The sequence below is a fragment of the Ochotona princeps genome, chromosome 5 (genome assembly GCF_030435755.1).
Source record: "Ochotona princeps isolate mOchPri1 chromosome 5, mOchPri1.hap1, whole genome shotgun sequence".
NCBI lineage: Eukaryota > Metazoa > Chordata > Mammalia > Lagomorpha > Ochotonidae > Ochotona > Ochotona princeps.
The window spans coordinates 78,654,678-78,680,744 of record NC_080836.1 but is presented as its reverse complement, the minus strand read 5'-3'; the positions used below and the strand labels follow the sequence as shown (position 1 = coordinate 78,680,744).

The 26,067-nt window shown below is 37.3% G+C and overlaps 1 protein-coding gene across 1 annotated transcript; it reads right to left on the bottom strand.

Moving 5' to 3' along the window:
• Positions 1-1,692: 1,692 nt before the first annotated feature.
• ICOS (inducible T cell costimulator) lies at positions 1,693-25,016 on the bottom strand. Its single transcript, XM_004577257.2, has 5 exons — positions 24,889-25,016; positions 5,605-5,940; positions 4,451-4,557; positions 3,834-3,918; positions 1,693-2,255 (listed from the first exon to the last, which is right to left on the bottom strand). The coding sequence occupies exons 1-5, from the start codon at positions 24,944-24,946 to the stop codon at positions 2,233-2,235; spliced, it is 609 nt and encodes a 202-aa protein (XP_004577314.2). The 5' UTR covers positions 24,947-25,016; the 3' UTR covers positions 1,693-2,232.
• Between the last annotated feature and the right edge of the window lie 1,051 nt (positions 25,017-26,067).

The window sequence follows — 26,067 nt, the reverse complement described above, 5'->3', positions numbered from 1 at the left end:
TCACATGTACAAGCTATGGTAATTCATTCCCTGCCCCATGAATACATTGTGAGGTATTGTCAGCTGCTGAATATCAGATATTGGTTTCTTAGCCCCCTGCTGTTACTAGCATCTACTCAATAATTGGTTCCTCTGAAAACCAGCTTCAATTTCACAGAAATTTTGTTCTACAACTCACTTTGGGATGTCCAGAGCTGGGGATGAGAAAGCGCCAAGGCATAGCCTGGGACAATCCAATCCCGCAGACAACCATGACAGTTGCTTTTACTCCCCACCTGCCACACAAAAGACTGCAAGCAACACAGGAAACATTTCTGCAGGACCATCCCGGTTTCCCAATCAGCTGGAAACAATGAACACCACACTTGATTCAAATTATGAGTTCAGTACTATACTGTACACATCTAGCATTACACATGCTTAAAATAATGTAAGTATGCATAATGGCATTTCAGGAGCTCACTTTTAAATTAAGCTATTAGCAGGCAAATACATGTTTTAAAACTACTAAATGACACACTTTCATCAAAAGCTAACAGTTTGCTACATACACACTAGCTGCTTTGGAAGCCCCAGGCATGCAGAGAGAGAAGTGGAGAAAATGCCACATCTTACATGTATGGAGGAATCTTTCCAGCCAAACCTTCTAAAGAGGATTTCCTTTTAAAAGCCAAGGTCAGTCTCCAGGAGAGGGAATTGTGCATTCTCAAAGGAAAATGGATCCATTCTGATTCCCAGGGTTACAGCATCCTCTGGGGGCAAGAGTAGCTGGTTGCCCCTTCCCCAGGAGTTTCTGTCAACTATTGGAATTCCACTGAGATCCAGAGTGCTACTGTGGACTGATGGAGACCTGTCAAGCCCAGAGGCACCACAGCCATAGCTTGGCAGTAACTTCCAGTTTGGGAAGCTTTCAGAATAAATGGATTATTTGCTCTGCTCCTAGGAGAATGCTTGTCAATTAAAGATGATTTTATTGGTTTGCAATTTTAATATGATCTACAAAAATAGCAAAGTTTGTAACTAATAGCGCCATGAAAACAGACATCATGGTTGAAAACAAGATAATAAAATGAATTGCTTTTGATTCTGGGCAGTGTTTCCTACCATAAATATCAACAAAGTAAATCATGTTAACTGAATTTTGGAAAATCAAAAACTTTCTGGAGCAAAAATATTCTTGTAGGAAGAAAACAACCAAATTATGTGTGTGTGTGTGTGTGTACATATACAAAAATAGTTCTTAAAGGTGATGGAAAATGAAAGAAAAAGATGCATTTATTTGAATACATGGAAATGTTAAAATCTATACATGTGAGTTCCTTTTCAAAAAGTTCATGGAAAATTCATATGCAGTATACATTACTGTTGGGTTTAAAACATTTATACTAAAATAAAATTATCATCTACTTCTGCTTTTCCAAAAACTTTTTGATGTGTCCTTATACATATATACACATAAAATATACTTTTATATTTTTGCATATATGTAATTGTGTATATGTATATATACTTCTATTGCACATCCAAGGGAAAAGTGTAGATATTTATAATTCCCTAGTTAGAGTGACTGTAGACTCTCAAGTAGTTAGGTAAAACTATTTACAGGAAGAGAATCAAGGGCTCAAAAAGGCATCTAACTTAGTTGAGAGCTCCACTGGCATTGAAAAGCTGGAGGACAGTACTATCACAGTACTACGTATGTATTAATGTATTAATACAATACAGTATATGTAAACACCTGAGAAAATAGTTGCAGTTATGAAGTATCCCTTCATATTGTCTAATTTCAAAAGGAATGCCCATCCCTGCAGAAAGAAGAGAGGGTCTAATAGTGAAACACAAACAGATGTTGGCCCTTGGCTGTACATTTGCTATGAAGATTAAATGCATTTTCAGCTTTGAAAAAAAAAAAGACATTTGTTTCACTGAGTGTAGCGCTGCTAGGTCTTGGCATGGAGACAGGAATTCCCTCCTAGTGAGGTCTGTTTGTTGAGTGCATATGAGATGAACTTTCTGTAAGGCTAGTTGCAAGAAGGAGAGAAAGCAGCAGCACCAAGAAAATGTACTAAAATCCCGTGGTATAAAGAGTTGTTGGTCCACTTTGCACAAAACACCAACAGGAGATGGATGTTGTCAAATCAAGTCAAACTCCATGGTCCAGGAGTCTCTCCTTGCAAGGTGGAGAGGTGGAGTAGGAGTTGGATGTGGGAGGGGAGACGCAGTTGGTGTGTTTCATGCCCGAGTGCCAGAGAGTTCTGTAAAACATAATAATGATAAGCAATTAACATAAATTCTTTAAAAGCTCCATGTGCAGTTTCCCTCTTTTCTTTCTCTGCTACACACACACACACACACACACACACACACACCATTCAAAGCTCATCTTTTTGCTTCAAAATGCAGTACCAGTTTCATATTTTCCATGATTTTACCCAGCCCACTTTCAGTTCCCATGTGAGACATTATTTGAGTTCTTTTCAGAACTGCCCCATCTAATTCCAGCTGCTGCACAGTTTTACTGATTTAGCACCACTGCCCCAGCCTTACATCTCTGTTTCTATTCTCTGGAGATGGGAGAGTGAAGCTGCCCCGAATATGCACACAGCTCAGGGACTAGGGAAAGCTGATGACTCCTGCAGGCAGCCCCAATTCAGCAGGGACTGAACAGTGCGTAAAAATGCCACCAGCCCACCTTCAGCAGAACTCTGGGAGGCACCTGAATACTTTACAGAGCTCTAGAGAATTCAAGTCCCCATCGTCTAGAGATAAGACCTTGGCAATGATCTTCATTTGCTTTTTTCCCTCCTCATCTGTCTCACTGTCCTTTTCTATTTTTCCCAGGGTCATCTTCCAAATGAATGACTTTCCCTGAAGTACCTACCCAGGTTCTGCCTTCAGGGATTCCAACTAAGACAGACACATCTTTAACAGCACAAGATGGAGAAACAGAAGCTGTTTTTTTGTTTTGTTTATTTTTCCAATAGGAAAGTAATGAAACAGCAGCAAATGAGTCACAGAATACTCAGAGCATCAACTTCTGGCATCCCCAAAACTGAGGAGATACCATAAAGGAGCATTTCTGGCTCCCATTCCCTGTATTTCCTGCTACACAAACTGTACATCCCTTCCCTGCAGTCCTTAACCACTGAATGGTGGCAAGGCGTGCAGCGCCTATGGTGTCATTATGTACTTTGCATTAGGCAACCTCAACGGTGTAAGACTTTGAAACTCTCCATGCCTCAGACTTTCCAGGTGCTCCTAGAACTTCACCGTGCTCTGATTCAACACTCAACAATAAAGCTTACCGCCCCACCTAACCAGCTTCTGAAGTCACCCAAGAGTTCTAAACTTGCACATTCTCTACGTGGAAGCCATTGAACATCGCTACTGTGTTTCTTTCTTTCCCTGGGTAGTGCCAACTTAAATCTGTCTTTCTAATCCCAATTCCACACAACCCATAGGGTCTCACTCAGTAATTTACATTTAACTGATATGCAATAAATGTTCATCATACAACTTAACAAATTTTTCCACAAAGAAAACTTATAGTCATCTCAATTCTCGTAACCTGCATTGTAAAAGGACTTTGATAAAATTGTCATTTATGAAATTCTCATTTGCTGTTAATAGTGGTTTAAAAACATACTGTTGTCTTTTTTTCAATACACTGCACAAGGTATGAATTAAGATAAAGTGGAATTCCAGATTCTCACAGAAAACAGAAAAATTAGATCTTGACATGTTTGCATCCCTTTTAAAATAAACTAACTGAAATTTCTAAATTAAAGCAAAAGAATTTTCTTCACTACTCAGATATCTACACAGCACTGTACCTGCTGGTCTAGGTTTTTTAGCTGTGTTCACTGCTGCCATGAACATGTATTCACTATTCGGGTCATGCACACTGGATTGATACTTCTGAAAGAAAAAAAAGAGAAACATGGCTTGTCACCAATTTTCCCTATGTTCACTCCTGTTTGTGTGAAAAGCTTCTAAATTTATGATAAGCAGAAGAATAAAAGAATAAAATCTTCAAAGAAGAGCTTCCTATTGAACTTCCTCATTTTCATCATATTGTTATTTCCCCCAATAGACCTTGACTGTGGGCCCAATCTCATTCTCTCCTTTTTTTTTTTAATTTCTGTTATCAATTTCCAACCTGGCACAGATACACACACTATCTGGTCCATATACTGAGAACAGCACGTTCACATAATATGCACAATGACTTCGGGATTCTATAATGTAAAATGCTAAAAACAACATCTCACAGCACTGAGAAAATTTGTTGCAGTTCTTTTGTTGTTGTTGCTGTAGAAGTTTTTATTTATTTGAAATAAGTAAGGGAGAAGGGAGAGAGAGGGAGAGGGAGAGAGAGGGGAAAGAAGAGGGAGAGAGAAGAGGGAGAATGAGAGAGAGACAGAGAAAAAAAGAGATGGAAATTGCTCACCTTTTTTGTAAACCAAAAAATAAACATGCATCCAAAAATGTAGACTATCACAAAAGCTGCACATCCTATGGGTAACCAGAACTTCAGTTGGCAACAGAGCTGTGATTCTGGGTTGGAAAAAAAAGTTATGTTAATGAAAAACTCAACAGATCTCCCAGCACAGTGCTAAATCACTTAGTTTTGTTGTTGTTGCTTGTTTGTTTGTTTGTTTTACAAAATTGAAAGGAGCTATCAAATAAAATAAAGCTTTCCTTCATTAAGATTATGAAGTCCAGGAAATACATGGTAATTAACATATCTTACAGCACAGACCTAGAAACTAAACTTAATGGACAATTCAGTAAGAAGTTTGCAAATGTGGACAGCAAGAAAGGGCTTTTCTGACTATACTTTTGAAGAACAAATAAGAAAGAATGGTACAGTATCATGACTTTCAATTATTTTACTTAATCCCACTAACCCTTAACAAAACCGAACCTTAAACCTTAGGAGAACAGAAATAAGAGTCATTCAGACTTTAGTTAGGTTATTTTTCCTATATTTAATTTTAATTGTGATGGTATTTGTTTTTTTTTAAACTTATTTATTTTTATTGGAAAGGTGGATATACAGAGAGGAGCAGAGACAGAAAGGAAGATCCTCCGTCCAATGATTCACTCCCCAAGCGGCTGCAATGGCTGGAGCTGAGCCAATCCGAAGGCAGGAGCCAGGAGCTCTTCCAGGTCTCCCATACGGGTGCAGAGTCCCAAGGCTTTGGGCCATCCTTGACTGCTTTCCCAGGCCACAGGCACAGAGCTGGATGCGAAGTGGAGCCACTGGGATTAGAACAGGCACCCATATGGGACCCTGGCGCGTGCAAGGCAAGGACTTTAACCACAACACTATTGCACCAGGCCCAATGGTATTTGCTTTTAAAAAGCAACATGATCTATCTAACCTAGTAGGATTTGTAATAAGATTGCATATTATTGATTAATGCTAGTTGTTGCTATTATAATTAATTTTATATTTTCATCAAAACTGCTTCATTTCAGATTTGTCTGAATAAATTCTAACAGGAAACACATATTTGTTTATTTGTTTTTCATTAATGAGGAAAGTTGTCAAATTGTAAATGTGACTCTTGAACCAGAGAGATGAAAGCAATCTCTTACCATAAATATGCAAATATTCCTTAAAAGTCTGTACTTGAAAAGGAGGAGGATCAAAAATTGATAACTTGCACAAGTAATAGCTGGCATGGGAACTGTCCAAATTGTATAGAAAAAAAGACACACTGTTGTTGAGTAACTGATATTCACAGGATTTCAGAGCCTTCACAGACACTCTGTTTTCACTGTTCCTGGTCTTCATGAAGTCACAGAGCACTTGTTCCCCCCTCAGCAGCTGCATTTTGAATTGTTGTACAGTCTCAGAGTATCTGCATAAAACCTGAACACCTCCGTCGTGAAATGCAAACATCTCATACTTGGCAGAATCATTGCTTTCCCCTGGATAAAACAGAAAGGAAAAAAAAAAGCAAAAGTGATGATTTATGAATCCATTGCCCTATTAATTACATTAGAACACTTATGTCTTCATTAAATCACCTCTATTATGCGCCAATGAAATAAGTTTACATCCAAAGAATCTGTCCTAGAACAATAAGCTAACATGAAGCTCATTTGTCATGTATGAATATATAATTTACAATATGTTCAGCACTAAGTAATATATTTACGCAGCATTCATTAAATGGTATGGTCTTCTCCCTTTGGCAATGTCCATATTAGAGACTGATGGTAAACTAATGAATGTAGGAATGCATCATAATTTGGGCTAGCAGTGAAGTACCATTCTAATATAGGTGGTAGGGTTAGGATAGGTTATAACTTTGATCAGAGGATCAGAAAAATCCTACTCTAAATATTACTTATAAAATTGAAATTAAAAGATGAACAGAATTTAGCCAAACAAGCATTTTGGAAACAACACAGTTTATAGGGAAAACGCTTTTAAAATTTCAAAATGTCTTAATCTGAGCATGAAGGGTTCAATAAAATATACATATATTTAAATTATGCCCTTCCATAAGACAACAGAAGAATAGGACAAACATACTTCCAGATGACAGAAAGATGTCTTCTCTGAACCTCATCCGTTCAGAACTGAACCAAAACTGATAATAAACATCAGGCCCAGATTTATGCTTATATTTTCATCTTTCAAATCTATTTCAAGTTTATAGAAATAAAATAATGCTTTTGTTATGTGCATGTGGTTGACACAAAACCTGAAATACCTTTGGCCTGGCTGCAGATTCTAAACAATTCAAACCGCTCTGGGGCCCATGTGTGGTATAGCAAGCAAGGTAGGCACCTGTGACCCTGGCATCTGGCACCAGTTCAAGTCCCAGCTGCTCCACTTCCAATCTTTTTCTCAGGTAATACACCAAGGAAAACAGCAGAATGTGCCCAAAGTGCTTCAGCCCAGCAACCATGGTGGGAGAACCAGATAAAGCTCCAGACTCCTGTCTTTGGCCTGGCACAGCTCTAGCTATTGCAGTCATCTGGAGGTATCTGGGGAGTAACCCAGGTGATGAAAGACCTCTCTCTCTCTCTCTCTCTCCCCCCACCTGGGGTGTATGTGTGTGTGTGTGTATGTGTGTTTGTGGTATGTATCTCTCTGTCTGTCTTCCCCTCTCTTTGCGATTCAGTCTTTCAAATCAATAAAAAAAAATAAATCTTTTCAAAAGGAAGAAATTCAAATTGTTCCTGCTTTTCTTTTTCCTTTTCCCTAATTGTACAGTAAAGTTACCTGCTAAAATTGTCTGGAAAAAATATTAACATGATGGCTTACTATCTAGGTTTTAAAATATGTTTCATGTTTTTCACGTATGTATATATTTTTAAAGATTTATTTATTTATTTAGTTGAAAGATATTATGGGGTGGAAGGGTGGGACAGAGAGCAAGAGAAAATCTACCATCCATGGATTTTCTCTTCAAATTGCTACAACGGCTGTAACTGGCCAGGAGCCAAGAGCTTCATCCAGGTCTCCCATATGGGTGGCAGAGACCAAGGCACACAGGCCCCCTTCTGCTGCTTTCCCAGGCACATTTTCAGGGCGTTGGATCAGACGTAGAGAGTTGGGACTCATACTGCTACCCAGATGGGATCCTGGCATTGCAGGCAGAGGCTTTACCCTGCCACAATGTCAACCTGCTGCCTTTATTATTCAAAGATTAAAGCTCAGACCACTATGTAAAACTCTTTTAAGGAAAAAGAATTTCCCAGTGGTCCAGTGAAATAGAAATAGTATTTGGACATTTTTGCTCTTTATCTGCTAGATGCATACTTTCATATTAGTATATTAATTTGTGTTCTGTCATTTAATGTTATATTATAAATATTTATTTTTTAGAAATGCATAGTAATAATTATCCTTCCTAATTACTATGTAGCAGGCCATCATGTTAAGCTATCTTAATTTAAAGCCAACCCATTAATGTTGAATATTAAGATTGCTTTCAACAATTTAATTTTGTGCAAATTTTATGACATTTGATCAAAATAATTAAACATTGTTGTCACGATATGTATTGCGGAACCTCAGCAGCTTCCTTAAGGAGATGCTCCAATTTATAATATGATGAGCATTATGCAGGACGGTCCATTTGCCACAGGTCTGCTTGCATTACTTGCCTTAATCTTATTCAAGTTTCACCAAAATTATTTAGTTTTTTAAATCTCTATTTATATTTTTAGTTTATATTACTAGGGGATAGATACTCAAATTAGAGACATCATGTAAAACTATTCTGATTTTCAATGATGATTGTCTGGATGATCCAATGCAATTCACACAACAAAACAAGCAAAACAGTCAAACAAAACCTTTGAAAGTGTTAGAATTAAAGACCTGAGAGAAAGAGAAGAAATTTCTAGGTGAAATTTGATGATAAAACCAAAACCCAGAGTTGCAGATTGGAACTGCTTTAGTTACGCTGCTCTCCTGAATCCTTAACTCCAAGAGTTGCCAAGGGGGGAATCTTCCATAAGATTGTCTCAGAGTTAAATCCCTAGAGAACAAGTAACTCAGAAACAAACTAGCCCTCACGCACATTATAACACACCTTTGAATCACTCCAGTCATTCACTTCTGAGTCCAGAAAATATCAATCCTTAAATCTTAATATGGTCTCAGGCTATTATCACATATAGGCTTTTGAAAGTAAATCTGTTCCAAGAAGAAAGCAATTTTATGTTAGGCCTCACAATGTGTCTACAAATATTTATGTTAGAATGACATGCAATAATGCTATGATGCAGGCATACCATAAAAAAACAAACACAATGAAAAAAGGGATAGCCACAGGAACGTCATCCTATAGAAATAAACCCACAGTTCTTATATATACATTATTAAAGCACCCCGTCCAAAAAGCTGTGCTTATTAAGTTTAGAGAAATAAAAGACAATATTGTAATAATATCTGAACAGCACAAAAAAATTCACTAATACAAACTAGAATGGGCAAAAAGCATGCACTAGCAAATTAAACACTAAGTGTTTAGGTTTAATAGTACATTAGATAGAGCTAAAGAAAGAATTGATGAACTGGAAGATGGGGTTTAGAAGTTATTAAAATTCAATCATAAACCAAGAATTTCAACAAATCTTAAGCAGGTTGTTTCAAAAATATACACCTAGTCCAATTTTGGCAAAAAAAAATCCTGAATCAGCCATATTGGGGGGGGGGGAAGACAGCTCACCTTCAAAGAAGCAGCTATTAGACTGACAAATGGTATACAATATAAATAATAAAAGCAACAATGCAGTGAAATTATATAATACCTGTCTTCATTGTGTTGTCAACCCACAATATACTATCTAGAAGGACAGTAAACAGCACAGGCTTGTTGTGATTTCTTGAAAAAGCATTATAAATACTAGAAATAGAGCATATATCCTAAATCGCTATAAAATTTAACATAATGATTTTGTCTGCAGAGGAAGTTTGAACCAGGTAAGAAAACACAAGGATAGAAAGGCTTCAAGTGTGCTGACAATGCCGTGTTTCTTGACCCAAGCTGAGCGTGAGGCAGTGTGCTATAGTCATTATTCATTCATGTAGATTACATTCATATTTTATTCATTGTTCTGTAGAGCTGTCTTGATTTACAGTGAAACTGCTTTTATTTTAAGTATACAGGAAGAAAATAATGCTTGTTTCATACTACTAAAGGCAAAGAAATAAGGAGAAATCTGTCAGCATGAAGACAGCTGCAGCACACATCCGATTAAAATGCAGGGTATTTGCTCTGGCTACTTATTTGCCTTTAAGAGTAAATTACAGTGCACCACTGTTGTTTTGATGCTTAAATCTCCTATTAGTTTTTACAGGAGATAAAATCAGTGGACTGGTTCTCAGTTGCTTTATAAATGTTCAGAGCAAATTTCCCAGAGACTTCAGAGTGTTATCAAGTAAACCACAAAGAGAACTTGGGGCAGAGGTGTCTGTGGCTAGTGTGTACGTTGTCTTCCAATCCTCAAAACTATTTTGTCAGCAGCTTTTTCCTTTTTTTGTTTACTCTGTGATCTATAACACAGCACAACATGAAAAATCAGAGTTGGCAGTTCAGTGTGGTAGAAGCTGAAGTGCAGTATTTCTTAAGGAAAGCAGAATCAAACCTTGGTTCAACCACTGGGGAGGCTTTGTGATTTAAGTTTCCTAATTTATGAAATATGACAGTGAAACAAAAACAAACTAAAGTTCTTTCCTACATTTACTTGCTTGAGTGTTCACTATTCAAACATACCCAGGTAAATCTAAAAGCCCAAGCCAGGCCAATACTTTGCTGTGGAGTGATTCTTCCATGGGATAAGGTCATTCTCCCACAACACCTTCTGCCTCAATATAGTAATGAACTATTGTGAAAATTCAGGAGAAATTAGAATGAATGAAACTGCTCTTCTTGCTCACAAAAGAATCTAGGTAGGTCTAGGTCCTAAGTTTTTCTTGAATGGCAATGTCAAAGACAAATGCCATTCACATCGAGTAGAGATTCCAATACCTTATTTCTATCATACACAATCGACTATTAATTTATTCATTATTTTAAATGCTTTATTTACTTAACAGCTAAAGTTAGAGAGGGCAGAGAGCGATAGGGAAGTGGCTTTCTCCACTGGCTCATTTCCCCATTGATTCCAACAACCAGGGCTTGAACCAGATCAAAGCCAGGAACTTCATCTCAGTCTCACACACGGATGGCATGGGCCCAAGCATTTGACCCATCTTCTGCTATTTTCCCCAGGCCATTATCAGGGAGCAAGACTGAAACTGAAGCATCCAGGACAAGAAGTGGCACCCACATGGTCTTTGAGCTGATTGCTAACCAGTCTCTACAATAACGAAAAAAAAGGGGGGGGGGGTACTTTCTGACTAAAAGTCTGCTTGTGCAGGTAAAATATTTTCCAGTAATCAAATTTGCCATTGTTCTAGAAGCACACAGTTCAAAGCTCATCTTCTTTATTAAACATCATCAAAGCAACATAAATAATAAAAGCAACAATGCAGTGAAATTATATAATACATGCCTTCATTGTGTTGCCAACCCACAACATACTACCCAAGAGGACAGTTGCTGGGGTCCATGTGATGGGTGTGGAAGAGCGGAAGGAGTGAAGAGAATTGTTCCATTGCAGGCAGGGCCGCAAGGAATTTCCCACTGTTTGGCAGGGTCTGGCGATGTCTCTACAACCACCTGAATGCAGCTCCACCTCCCTTTGCATGGACACTGGACAATCCCCCTGAGAATTCTGTAATCTATTTAGGCATTGTCTGCCTCTGCAGAGTTAATGTCTACTACCAATGTGAGCTTGGAATTTGATGTTGCTGATACCGTTTTTAGCAAAAGGGCCTTTTATTGCTGCCCCCATTGCCCATATGCTAACCAAGGGTGCTAAGTCCCCAGGTGTAGTGGGAATCTATTCTTTCCCTCTTTATTTGATCTTTAGGTCCTTCCTTCTGTGATGCCTTTCCTCCCTTAACTGATTCAAGACTAAGTTGTAGAATGAGGATTGTAGTAGGAATGTGTTACTGATTGATATGCACCATCTATTGAGAACTTCCTAACCACAGCGCCAGGATGGATAACATCCTGTTTTAAGGTGAAACAAATGGCAGAATTATCCTTAGAAACACCCATTTGACCATGACATAAAAGCCTGAGCCAGAGTTTGACTGGTTCTGTCTAAATAAAGCGGACAGCTTTATTGCATTGTCCACGATGATCATGGAATTGTAGTGGTCTCTCTCTCTCTCTCTCTCTTTGCGCCTCATCCACGCACCCTTCTCGAGTTCCAAACTCAGCTGGAGCTGGACTCTGGCAGACAGTAAGGCAACATAGACCTGTTGTGATTTCTTGAACAAGTACTCCATGCACTACCATTCAGGCATTCCAACAATAAGAAAGAATACAAACCTTTTAGGAAAAATAACGCCAATGACTGCTTATGAAAACCCTGTTTGCTATTGGTTCTCTAACACTGAAAAGCATTTTTTGTTCTTCTGAACTATAGAGCAAGGATTCATTATAGTCATTTGTTACTTTCTCTAACCAATTCTTTGTTCAATAGAAGATCCAAATTTCCTTCTCATTTTGCAATATTTAACACATCTTCCACAGTCTGAGTTGCAACCCTATCAATACTGAATGACAAGGCCTTTGATTCTGTGCCGGCACACAAATTGAGCCCTGAACTCTACTGTTTTCCAATGGACCGTCATCAACTGAAGTCTCATAGTAAGAGATGCTCGAAGAAAGACTGTCCCTGATGAAGATGTCATTTAATGCTCTTACTGGCAAAAGTTGGGGTCCTGAAGCCTCTTTGTCATCAATTCTATCGATGTTGAAAGTGCTACTGTGTTAATTCAAGCTTAGTTTCTGCTCATGAAGATTCATGGGTACAGGATTTATACCAGTCCCTTCAAAGTACAGGCAGATTCACTGCCTCCATAGCCACCATGACAGAATTTCTGCAAGGCTTCTGGGAGGGAATGTGTTTTATCGAACAGGCAGACATAAATGGCCCTCGGACCATTTGGATCAGTGTTTACCACAATCACTAGCTTGAGCTTGTCCAAGACGTTACTCACTGCAAGAAGTGTTGTGCCATCACCTCCCACAGCTATGACAGCATCTGTCCATGGAACACTCTCCTCTTTACCAGATCAACCTCAATTCCCTTATTCTGCAAGCTGTCTATAAAAAGCGCCACATTTTTTAGTGTAAATATGATGTTCAATCAGTCCACTGTAGCTGAAGCCTTTCAGTGAAAGCCTGCTCCACTGATACCTGCATGGTGGCTGTTAAGCCACCTGGTAGCACCCACAGGGGGTGTGAGCATTGCAATCAGTGGCTTGATTCACTATACCACAATGCCAACCTCTTTTTTTTAGAATTATTTTTAACCACAAACACTGCTGGAGTCATCTATTTACTATTACATGTAGTAACAAGAAGGCTAACTCAAGTCTTCATATACTCAATGTTACTGCTTTCCATTTGGGAAACCATTGTACAACTCTTAAGCTTTTAATTTGAATTGTTTCAACCACAATATTTAACCAATTCATCCTTACTCTGGCATCTATGAGCTATACATGCTCAAACACAAAATTACAAATTCCTCTTAGCATTTGGTAACATCTGAGAAATATTATCAAAGAAGATTGTCCTTTATTATCATTTAATGGACCACCAATTTAAAGAAATTTTGAATACATTAGTGTTTCCTAACTGTAGAAGCTACTAGCTACAACTTCTCTGCACTTACCTTGGATCTTTTTATCTCCAAACCCAACATTCTGGTTAGAATAGTGACATGAAAGCATTCATTTTATTACTGATGTCTGTTCTGATTGTTTGAGCATCAAACCTATTTAGTCAGTTCCTCTACTATACTAATTACTTAAAATTATGAGTATCATCCTAACCAATCTCTCTCATCTTGCTTTTTTTTTCAAGTTTATGTTTTCTTCATGTACCACCTCCCTCAAAGCACTGTCTCTCATATTACTTTTCAACATGCCCATCACTCTTCCTAATGCACCATCTTCAGCTCCAACACATTCTCACAGATACTGTCAGTCCATGTTTCAGACATTTGTAAACATCCTCACCTTCAGTCTGCCTTCTGTGACATGGTTCAGTCATTATACCTTGTGGATTTAGAGATCATATGGTGAGTCTTAGTTCTTTCTTCTGCAGACAACTGAAGGCTCAGACAGATTAAATTATTGGCCTGACATTGCACAGCTCTTAGTTGTCTGAAAGATTTTTAGGTCAGTACACAAAAGCCATTACTAACCACCAATGGAAGTGTGACCAAAGCAGTAACCACACGAAGTGAGAGTGGTCACTCACAACAGTGGTTACAGGGCCACTGTCTGTGGGAGGAGGCTTGATTTCCTATACTTCTGCTTTTCTGCTTTATGTCCTACAGAATGTAGTCATTCCTCCTCCAACTAGTCCACATCCCTACATTTGTCTCTTGGATCACAAGATTTCCCCACTTTCTGCTTTCTATCTTGTCCATTTGCAATCATCCGCTACAGAAAATACAGACTGATCTTCTAAGAACCATAACCAAATAGTATCAAATAGGATCATTATCTTGCTTTGAAAACTTCCACAACCGTTCTATAAAATCTGACTCCTTACTTTGGCTTCTCATAACCCAACCCATCTCTCTCACTGCACTTTGCAGCAGTCTTTCAGCAACCACAGCCACACTGCGTACTTGAATGCCTCAAACCTGTGGAGATGCTTCCCAGGGCTTTGCACTGGATATATGGTTTTTTTTTTTTTTTTTTTTTTTTTTTTTTGCTTGCAATATTTCCCCTCATATTCCATGGCTGCTTCTTTTTCATTCTTCAAGGCTAATGGCAAGATAATGACTCATTTGGTTACGGTTCTTAGATCAGACTGTATTCTCTGTGGAGGATGATTATAAATAGACAAACAGAAAGCAGAGAGTGGAGAAATTTTGTGATCCAAGAGATATATGTGGGGATGCGGACCAGTTGGAGGAGCAATGATTAGATTCTCTTGAATGTAAAGCAGAAATATAGGAACTCAGCATACAATCAAGTTGCATAATCAAGTATTTCTCTATTTTATTACTTGAGATACTTATCAGCATTTAAAATCACCTGGATTGCATGTTATTTATTTATTGTCTTGCTACCACAGTATAGCCTAATCTCTAAAATCAGGGATCTTTTAATCATTCACAAACCCATTCCAGGGGTCTACAATATCACCTTCCATAGAGTAAGCTGCAATAAACACTTATTAAATGCATAGAGGGATGGATGGGTGGATGAATGGATGGAAGGGCAAATGAACATGTAGATCTTAGTAATGTTGTTAATCTAAGGAGATACAGTGTGAAATACAGAACATAAAAACCAAAATAGCTCATAGAAAGCATCAAGTTAAATTTTTCATCTTAATGCTTGCATTTACATTTATTAATTAAAAAACAGCACCAACAAAGTGAGCACCTTGCCCAAGATTACATAGCTTGTAGCTGGGACATGAACTTAGTTAAGGCAAATTACATTACTTTTCTTCTAGAAATAAGTCCACCAGGATGTATGAATACAACACACCATCCCAGTTATTACATTAAGTTCTAATGAGAATCGTTTGTCAGAGTTTTGAAAGAAAAAGGTTTGTTGTCAGTAAATATCTACCAGGCCCATTAACAATTGTTTAAGTGACTTATAACTTGTGGCTTTTTAATTCCCATATAGGGCAAGGCAGGATTCAATCAGATTGATTCCCTAGATCTCCCAAAGTACCCAAAATTTACCTGCCTTATGGCCAGACCAATGATTATTCCAATAGTTTCAGCACTTTATAAACCATAGCATTTTGGTAATCTGTGGTATAAATGCCTTGTTTTGTTATTTATCATTGACTATCTTGCTAAAATACAAAAAAAGAATATGTTCTCTTGAATCTCAGTGGTAACATCATAAAATTTATATTGTTGATTTCTTTAGGTTTATAAAATTGTTAGAGGATAAACATATTACATGATTTTTTGTGAATGGAATTAGGTAAAAATCTAATGAAAATACCTCTTACCTAAAAATTGCACTACAGCAAGAATATATTATTTGCCTATTAATTCTGACCATATCTGAACTCACATAAGGTAGTATTTTTAGGATCCATCTTATTCAGACTCTGGTTGGAAATCCTTTGCAGAAAGTATTCAAAGAACCCACATAATCTAGGGAGGGTGGGACAAGTCAACAATGTGATTTAATGCTCTTTAACTCAGACTTCTAACCACAAACCTCCACAAAGATCACAGAGTGATAGAAAGATAAGATCTCCTGAGTTTGCAATTGTTGATAGTGCATATTAACCCATTTACTGTAATCAAATAATGATAAGCTTTAGCACAGTACCTGAATGTGGCACAAGAAATAAAGTTCTAAAAATTTCCTTTATACTATTTTCATTACACTTATTTTTAAATGTTTATTTGTGTATTTTAAAGGAAGAGTGACTAAGAGAAAGGGAGACTGAGAATGAAAGAGAATCTTTTATTCACTGGATCACTCCAGAAATGCCTCCCAAAAGCGTGGGATGACCAGGCAAAATTCTGGAACCTTGAACTCCAAGTACCTAGAGTACCTCACATTGGCATCAATAGGATGTAACTCGTGTTGGCATCAGTAGGAAGATGGATCAGAAGTACAGAGTATCGGGGACCCAGTCCAGGTACACTAATACATATTTCAAGTGGCCCAAGAAGTGGCTTAATCCATTGTCACATTATCTGGGTCACAATTGACCACTCAGCTAAAAAATTCTGAAATTTTCCAACATGTGTGCTTTCTAACACCTTTTCATTTTTCCAATTTTCATAAAAAGCGATGTCATTTTGGAATAATTCTACCAGCTACAACTCTCAGGATCCTGGTAGAGATACACATATATATGTACAATGCCTATTCTTATGTTACTTTTCAAAGGCATTCCTTTTTTAAAAATAGATTGAATTCAGAGAGGGCAGGAATGGCAGCCAAGATAAACTCAACCTAATATGAAATCCTAGCATGTGGAGAAAACAAAACCTAAAATGTGAACAAAAGTGAGGAGAAATTCCAAAAATCAAAACATATACACACAAAATGTGTGAGTCATATTTACTCTCTCAGGAACTCTACAAGGAAGACAGAACAAATCTTTCTTCTATAAGCATGATAATAAGAAACAGAAAAGATTGATTTTTCTCCTTGTTAAAACTCACACAATATACAGAGTAATTAATTTGCAAGTAAGTTGCTTTATTAGTTATTTCAATACTATTTATTTGAAATGATTGTGCTAAGAAAATAACAGGCAATTAAAAAAAACTATACTTAGCCTCACAGAGAGAGAGAGAGAGAGAGAGAAAGCAAGAGCTTTATGAATATCTCTGAATACCCACGTTATTATGTATTTCACACTTGCTGTGTAAAGTTCTCTAGACACATGGATAAAGCATTTGCTACATTAAATTTATTTATACTTGTACTTCCAGCTCTCAGTTATGATCCTGTAACTCACTCATTATCTGCAACCCTTGTATCTAATCTCCTTTTGACATCTCTATGAAGATTTGCCCTTGCAAGTCAAGTGTGCTCCATGTCCACAATAGATGCAATATTCACTCATCAAAGTCAAACCCTGTGCTTGAGAGAGTCACTGCACTTATCCTAGAACTATCAAACTCTTCATTGAAACCTCTCTGTAAATCTCCTTACCTGTTAGTCTGTGAGTTCAATTTTGTCCAGATACCTGGTATTTCTTGACGTTGACCACTTTCCCAAAGCTATTGTTAGTACATAGCATTCCCACGTTACCCCTCACATATGGAAGTATCTCCACACCATCTTTCTCCTCTCATTCCTGCTACATGATTCTCCCAAAAAAAAAGCATGCCTCCTAAAAGTATTTATCTTTTCAGCTTAAAAATCTCCATCAGTCTCTGTGGCTTCTGAGATTTTTTTTAAATCTCATTGGTATGATACTAATGCCTCTAAAATGTTGCAGATAATTTGTCCAAGTTACACTAAAAAAATGTGGCTGTCACTTTTGCATCATTCTTTTGGTTCCATAAGCTAAATGACCAATATAAAAACCTTCTTCATACGCTCTTTAAGAACCATTTTCATTGTCAACTCATCTCTTGGAGAATTTCTGAGACTGCCTGATAAAGAATCTTATCTCTATAGTCTCAATAACTTCTAATAATTTGTTTATACCAATATATGCATAATACATATTATGTTGGAGCATTATTGCCTACATTCTTCATTTAATTATGAGTTTCCCAATAAGAACACTGTCATGGTTCTCAGTAATATTAAATGAATGAATGTATGGAAAAGGAAGGCTACACGTGGTTGGAAAATATCCTTGGAATGGATTAAACAAAGTGATAAAAATTGAGCAATAGCCTGTTTACTGGACATTGGGAAAAATTCTCAATCCAAATGCAAAGATGGATTGAATTAGCCTCACCAAGTGCTAAAGGTATAAATATATACCCATACACAGACACACGCACACACACACACACACTCACAGTGAGTGTTGGATTAAATACACAATATATCATTTGATCCTCACAATAATCTTTCATGTCAGATTGCCTATTTTAATTTTTTTCTTTTTAACTGACATACAAAAACTGTACATATCTCTAGAATTTCATGTCATAATTTGACACATTTATATACTGTGCAATGCTCAATGGAAATAAACATAACTAATTTCTCAAACATTGAATTTTTCTTTATGGTGAAATCATTCAAAATCTTTCCTTTGAGTTACTTCATTGAAACCTAAAGAACATCATTATTTTTAGAAAAAGAGAAAAGAAATAGAAAGAGGACGTAGAATAAAAATAGAAAGAGGAAAAAGGATAGAAGTTCTGGTGAGATTGTGGAGGAAAGAGAACGCTGGCAAACCTTTGGTGGGAATGTGAATTAGCAGAGCCATCATGAAAACCAGATGAACGTTTATCAAAAAACTGAGAATTTCCATACGATTCAGAATCCCAGCACTGAATATGCATCCAAGAGAAATGAAATCACCCTAAGTGACATCTTGATTCTCAGGTTTATTGTAACACCCTTCACCGCAGCCAAGAAATGCAAACTTACATAGTCATCAACTGATGGCTGCATAAAGAAACTGTGATGCTTACACATGATGGAATGCAACTCAGGCATAAAAAAAGGACAAGAGCTTGTCATTGGCAACAACATGGACAGAAGTAGAAGTCATTAGGTTAAGCAACATAATCCAACCACATGTTGCCTTTGTAAGCCATATTTTACATCCAGAGAAGCTGAAACTTAAATACTTGGCTCAAGATTATACTGTCAATGTGAAACAAGTTACCATTTTAACCTAGACATTCTGACACCAGAGTCCACACACTTTATTAATCCTCTGTTCAAAGTTCAACCCACTAATTTTAGAGAAATTACAGCACAGGAGCTAATGAGAAACAAAAAGAGCATTTTAATATTAGGCTAGGTATAAAGATGATTTGCAGGTATTTCTTTGTCATCAATATGTGTAAGATGAATTACTGCCAGAAATGCTTAAAACAGCATTCTAATTGATGTTACATAGATGTTCCATGATTTAAAACGTTATCATATATCAAAAACCTTTTATGATTTCCTAGATACAACATTATATTGTGCTTAATACACTCATCTTTCTGGATATTGGCATTCACCAATCATTGTGTAGTAGGCTAACGTGTGTATTTGAACCAATAATAAAATCTGGGTCAATAGATTCTTAATGATTATCCCATAGTATATCTGTCCACAGAAAAATATAGAAATAGAATCATATATATATAAGAAAATTTCATCATAACTTAGAAAGTGCAGTGGCTGCGATGACTTTTTCTCTTTAGTCATAACCTGAACAATATAAACAGCTTTGTGAGTGCAGAAGAAGCAATGGTGCTGTTCCCATATTAGTGTATGAAATTGATTCTTTGATTGCTGGGTCCTAGGAGCATACAACCATTGACTGTAAAGTTGATTTCTCAAATTCAAAAGAATTACTTTCAAGTGAATTTTAATTGATTATTGAAATTCTATGTCTGTTTTAAGATTGCTGGAACACATTACATCAGTACTGGTGGCCAAATGAATCCCCTCAAGTCCATTATTCTATTTCTTCTTTTTTACTCAAGCGAAATAGATACAAGCATTATTAGGTTAAGTGTGACCCACAAAGGTTCTTATCCCCACTTTTTCTTTCTCTCCTCAAAATTGTATTTGTTTTGTTCAATTTTACAGGAAAAATAATCTTTGCTAACAATTTTAATTTCTGAGTTATAATCTTCACATTCTTATCTTTTACTTTCCAGAAATAATTTTTGAATTTTTACAAGTTTCAAATATCAAAAACCTCATTTTACTTAGAATAATCAAAAAATGTCACTTGACAGCTTTTTAGAACAGTAGCAGTATGGAGGTAGGATTTACACAGGAAAGATGATCTCTTCCTTAGTTTTTAAAGTCTATAAATGAGTTTAAAATACATTTTTTGTTACAGTTACAAAGCCCAGTAACTCATTTTATTAGAAAACTCAATAGTCTCATACTAAGGATGTAGTACAAGTTGTTGAGCTTGGTCACTTTATAACTGTGAATACTGGGGTGAAATTTTTATTGATTATATTGTTTGTTTGTTTTTGAAAGGAAGAATGGCAGGTATATGGAGATATTCCACCTGCTGACTCATTCCTCAAACGCCTGCAACAGCCTTGGTTGGGTCATGCCAAAGTCAAAAGCCTTGAACTCCACCCAGACCTCATATGTGGATGGCAGGAATCCAAGCACTTGAACCATTATCCGCTACTTCCAAGGTGCAGTAACAAGAGCACAAAGGCAATGGATTAATTCAAAGCACCACAATGTCTACCCACTAGGGTAAATTTCTTAAGTCATATAACATTATAGATATTACTTTGCGCAAATTTCAGATAAAAAGTTAGGCCCCTTCTATGCACCTACATTTTATTTCTACCAAGAAATGGGAATATGACTGTAGTAAGTTTGAAACTATGTTATTCCATTTCATCTAAGGAGTTGTGGTTAATAAGCATAAGCAAGTCAAGAAAGCCATTTTGTTCACTAATAATGAAAAAAACAAATGACTCAAGATTTTACCTGCGAATAACAGGCATTTCTAGAAAGGGAGAGGTGGGTGGAGGTAAAGATTAAACAAACACGAGGGAAGGAAAATGCTTGAAATGAAGAAAAAAGAAAAGCTTAAGTCCAGAGACAAAAGTCTTACTCACTCCTAAGGAAAGCTAGTAAAAATACATATACAGAGAAAAAGAATGAGGCATACATGATGGTGTTCCTGGATTCCAGTACTAAATGAGTAGCTCTCAAGAGAATTCAAAATGCAAAGGAGTTTTTCAAGTTTCACACAAAGGAAGGAGACTTAGACAAGCATGGAACTACTCATCCGCAACCCTGTAAGATGGTGGACAATTAGCCACGGTACAAGAAAAGGAATTTTACTCCCAGAGAAGATACCAGTTCCCTTCAAAGTCAAAGAAAGACTTCTTCACCTGTGCTGGACCTCAGAAATTCGGGGACATTTGAGGAAATTATATATAATCTTCTGATTATTGAATCAGAACATAAATCACAAGGCAAAAGCAGATGTTTAGAATGATGTTAACTGTAAAAATATGGGATATGGTATAAAGTGTTGTTTGAACAGAAAACATTACAAGAGAAAACCTAGCAAAGATCTGCAACTAAACTGTTCAAGTTAATCAGTAAGACCCATGTGTGAGGCAGGGCTACCTTCACTGGGGGTAGCATGAGACTAGAAAGGGAAGAATATTCTAGAGTCTTCATGTCAGTGTAGAGAATAGGGATTAAACGCAAGGGGATGCAATGTCATTTAATTAAGATTCTCTGAACATGATAATGACTGTTAAATTAAAAAGAATAATTAACTGTCCACATTCACAAAAGGCAAGTGGGAGAGATCAAAGAAACACTCAAACCAACGAAAGTCAAGCAGTGTATACAACCAAAAGGTCTATACCTAAAATGTCATGATACGCTTCAATAGCAGAAAGATGGACGTGTGACTGTTCCTGAAGGACTATACTACCGTATACTATACTATTGTAAAAAATATAGAGGAAAACAGCCTATGGAACATTATCATTAAAATTAAAAAACAACAACAACAACAAAAGAAATAAAGCCAAAAAATAAACATCATAATACTTAAGGAATAAAATCAAGTACAACCTCATCATGTTGAGTGTGAATGGACAATGAACTTTTTAAATATCCACCAGGCACACAGGAAAGGTCCCACTCAACAGACTTCTCTCTGAACTCTGGGGAAGGATCAGGTGTTGCGATACAATGGAGCTATTTTTCTCAAGCGGTGGAATTCAGGAATCACTGCAATACTGCATAACAGAGCAATACGCCAGGTGGCCTTGAGGTATGGCCTCCCAACTTTCCCCACCAGACACAGCATAAGACACAACATGTTTACTAAGCACCATCCATTTATTCATTCCCAGTTTTGTGTGTTCTCCACACTGAATTTACAGTTGTATTTCTAAAATCAAAATACAATGGGATACCCACATGACCCATAGCATAGAAGGAGAGTCTTCTCAATGCAGATAGAAGTTCAGGTTTCCCAGGCCCTTGTACAAGTAAGAGTCTCTGATTATTCCAAAATCATTAAAAGAATGAAATTTTGTTAAACGTTGCACTGATATCCATAGGATCCTAGAAATCATCAAGGTTTCTAACATTCCTTTTTTTTTTTTTTTAAAGATTTTATTATTATTGGAAAGCCGGATATACAGAGAGGAGGAGAGACAGAGAGGAAGATCTTCCATCCGATGTTTCACTCCCCAAGTGAGCCGCAACGGGCTGGTTCGCGCCAATCCGATGCCGGGACCAGGAACCTCTTCCGGGTCTCTCACGCGGGTGCAGGGTCCCAAAGCTTTGGGCCGTCCTCGACTGCTTTCCCAGGCCACAAGCAGGGAGCTGGATGGGAAGTGGAGCTGCCAGGATTAGAACCGGCACCCATATGGGATCCTGGGGCTTTCAAGGCGAGGACTTTAGCTGCTAGGCCACGCCGCCGGGCCCCTAACATTCCTTTTTAAACATTTTATTTCAGAATAGTTTTAAATTCACAGAACAAAATATGAAACAGTGACAACAGTTTTGAAATACCCTACATAAAGCTTCCCCTATTGTTCAATCTTAAATTTATAGAATGTATTTGTCACATCCTATAAACCAAAAGTGGTAATTCACCAATCAAATAACAAAACTTGTTAGACTATCCCTGCCTTAAGATTTATGCTGAATCTGCTATTCCAACACAGTATGAGGGAGTGTATATGCTTGGTTCAAGCGCATGAGTGTTTTAATCTCAGTTTTGCTGCTAATCAATGTGTGACAAGTCACTTTGCCTTTCTTATTCTGAGTTTCTACACTGACTAAATATGACACAGAAGATCTGCAGGTGCTTAACTGACTTGATTTTGATTCTTCGTGTTGATTGCTTATAAAATGGTAGCTGCTGAGAACATACAATACGGTGGCATTTTGAGTATCGTGATTGCTACTATGATCAAAATCGCCAAATTCAGTCATTCCTAACTCAATTTTGTCACCTGTTACATAGGAAGATGACCAGTTATATTCCATGGCTTTCTGTGTGATAACAGTGAGCACCGTTTTTATTTATTTAAAACTCTAGACGAATGACATTCCAGAAGCACAATTTTTTCATAACCTTATAAATGCAAATGTAGCTAAGGCTGATTCTATACTTCCAAAGAAATAACACCAATGTTAGTTCAAATCTCCTTAGCACAATACCATCACCATAACTGCTCAGATGCACTTGGCACATTGGAATGATCTTTGCAACACCAACAAATCTTGCAAAGACTTGAACAATTCATAAGAAAATCTTTGCTCTGACCCAGCTTGGCCTTCCTTCTAGTGCTTTCTCCTTGTACTCACGCTTTCCTTCTTCTGGTTCCCTGATCTTATTTATCCCCTCTTGCTACCGAGTCTTAGCACGTGCCTTCGCATGTTAAGCATTTATCCAACCTTCATGCTGTTCTCCCTACTGATTGCCACTTGTGCTTCCAGTCCCAGCTCCTTCACACCTTTCTCCACACTGACTGCTCATTGGCCTTCCAGTCTCAGTTCAAGTGCTGCGTCCATCCACACAAAATCTCACTTCCACAACCACTCCATCTGGCCAGACTCCTTTATGACGTTCTCTCGTAGAACTGAATTCTGCCTGTAATTATCACTAACTCATGAGATTACATAGTAATCCTACTTAGTTAGTTTCAGAAGAGCAGGACTGATTTCTTTTGGCTATTTACTGTGCACAAAGCCACTAGCAGAATGCCTCCTGCATGACAAGTACTCAGTATTCAATGAATGAGTGGATGAATGAATGAACAAATATCAAGTCCAATGCTACCTAAGAAAGAAGTAAATAAGAAAACAATAAGATTGGGACATCTCACTGGTAGATCCTAATCTCTTATTTAAAACCATCTCACTTTCCTTTGCCCAGCTTTAAGGACAGGGCTCAGGGTTAAAGAAAATATAGGTAACATAAAATGTATAGGGTAAGAAGCAGCACAAGCTGCTACACAAATGAATTTATGTTGCAGATAGCATTATTTAAATTTTCATATATAGTCTGTATATGCCTTGTAAGACAAAGGACAAAGATTCCAGAATGATTTTTTAATGTCTATTGCTACTAGGAATATTTTTACATAATCCACTCTGCCTTCGCCTCCAAAGGGTACCCTAATACTTAGTGTCAATAAAAACTCCATGGCAGCCTAGGCATTTCAGATAACAGACGATCCAGGAAAGATTAAAATCAAAATCCTTATTTTCAATACCCTCCCATTTTATTTTATGCCACACAAAGAATCCCTTGCCCAAATGGCAAGACTATTTAATTTTTATTCTATTGACATAAGTCATTTTATCTTTCATCTTTCCCTGAGAACAGTAAGCTAAATTTTTACTTTATCCATTGACAGGTAACTTCAAGCAGACAATTTTAAAATGCAGTGGTCTCTTGAAGTGCATTGTTTTATCTTAAAACACAGTATCAAAGCAGCAAAGTAAACTCAGTACCATCCATGGTGACACGAGTGACAGGGTGACTTTAGCTGTGATCTGAAATCGTTCCTACTTTCACAAAAAAGTCACATTCTATGTGGTTCTGTTTTTCTACTTTTGATTTTATTTAATGTTTACATGGATTATAACTTAATAAAAATGATCAATAGACCACTCACCCATTAGAACTTCAACTTGGAGGCAGAAGAGAAAGAAATACCAAAGCTCTGACTTCATGTTTGCCAGAAGCAGGCACCCTCCTCCTTCGGTCTTCAGCGCTCACAACAAATTCATGTTCTCCGTTGTTTTCTATTTGCTGAAAAGGAAGTGGGTTTTGTGGGGGTTGAGGTAGTATGACACTGCCAATTCAAAGGTGGTGTCTACTCATTGATGTAGATGGCAGTATGGGAGGATGAATGCTCATGGGGAGTGAGCACTTAATCCAGAGATTATTGATGAATTGGAAGACAAGAGACTGGCTCTTACTCTGGTTCCAACAAGTTAAAAAGATCATGTCTATCATTTTCAGACACACCCTACTTCTCTGATTAAAGCAGTTTCTGGGAATAACGAAATAGAAAAATTACCCATAGGATGAATAATGCACATATTTTGATTCATGCCTATCTGATGTTATTCAGAGAATAGAAAGCCTTTGAAATAGCACAGAAAGTAAATGAAATCATTAAAGAAATTGAAATGAACAAATCCACAAGAAAGTTATCATAGGAATCTGCTACATAGCATCTGTGGCCCTTCTTACAAACTGAAATTTTCCAAAGGATGAGATCAGTTTTAAACTAACGTTTATCCTGCTTCCCCTATTTCAGTCCCCAGGAAAAAAAAAACTAGAATTGTGTAACTATAAACTTAGAAAAAGCAAAAATAAATAAATAAATAAATAAAAATCTGATGTCAGCATTGGGGCTCAGCCAGTTAAGTTGCAGCCTAAAATGCTGACATCCCGTATCAGCACCAGATCTCATCCAGGCACTCAGCTTCCTCCCCAGCTCCCTGCTAATGTGCATGGGGAGGCAGCAGAAGATGGCCCAAGTACTTGGGCCTTAGCCAATCACAGGCGAGATCTAGACGGAACTTTAGGATCCCGGCTTTGGCCTGGTTCATCTCTGACTTTTGCCACCATTTGGGGAATGCAGGAATAGATGGAAGTTCTGCTTGTGTGTGTCTGTCACCTTGCCTTTCAAATAAACAAAATGATTCTTTTTTAAAAAAACTAAAAATTCCATAATGCTCTCTGTATAATTCCAGGGAGATAAAGCATATAGTAATAACAATAAGTAATAATATTACTCATATGTGTATATGTGTATATATGTGTATGTACTTAAAGATCTTAT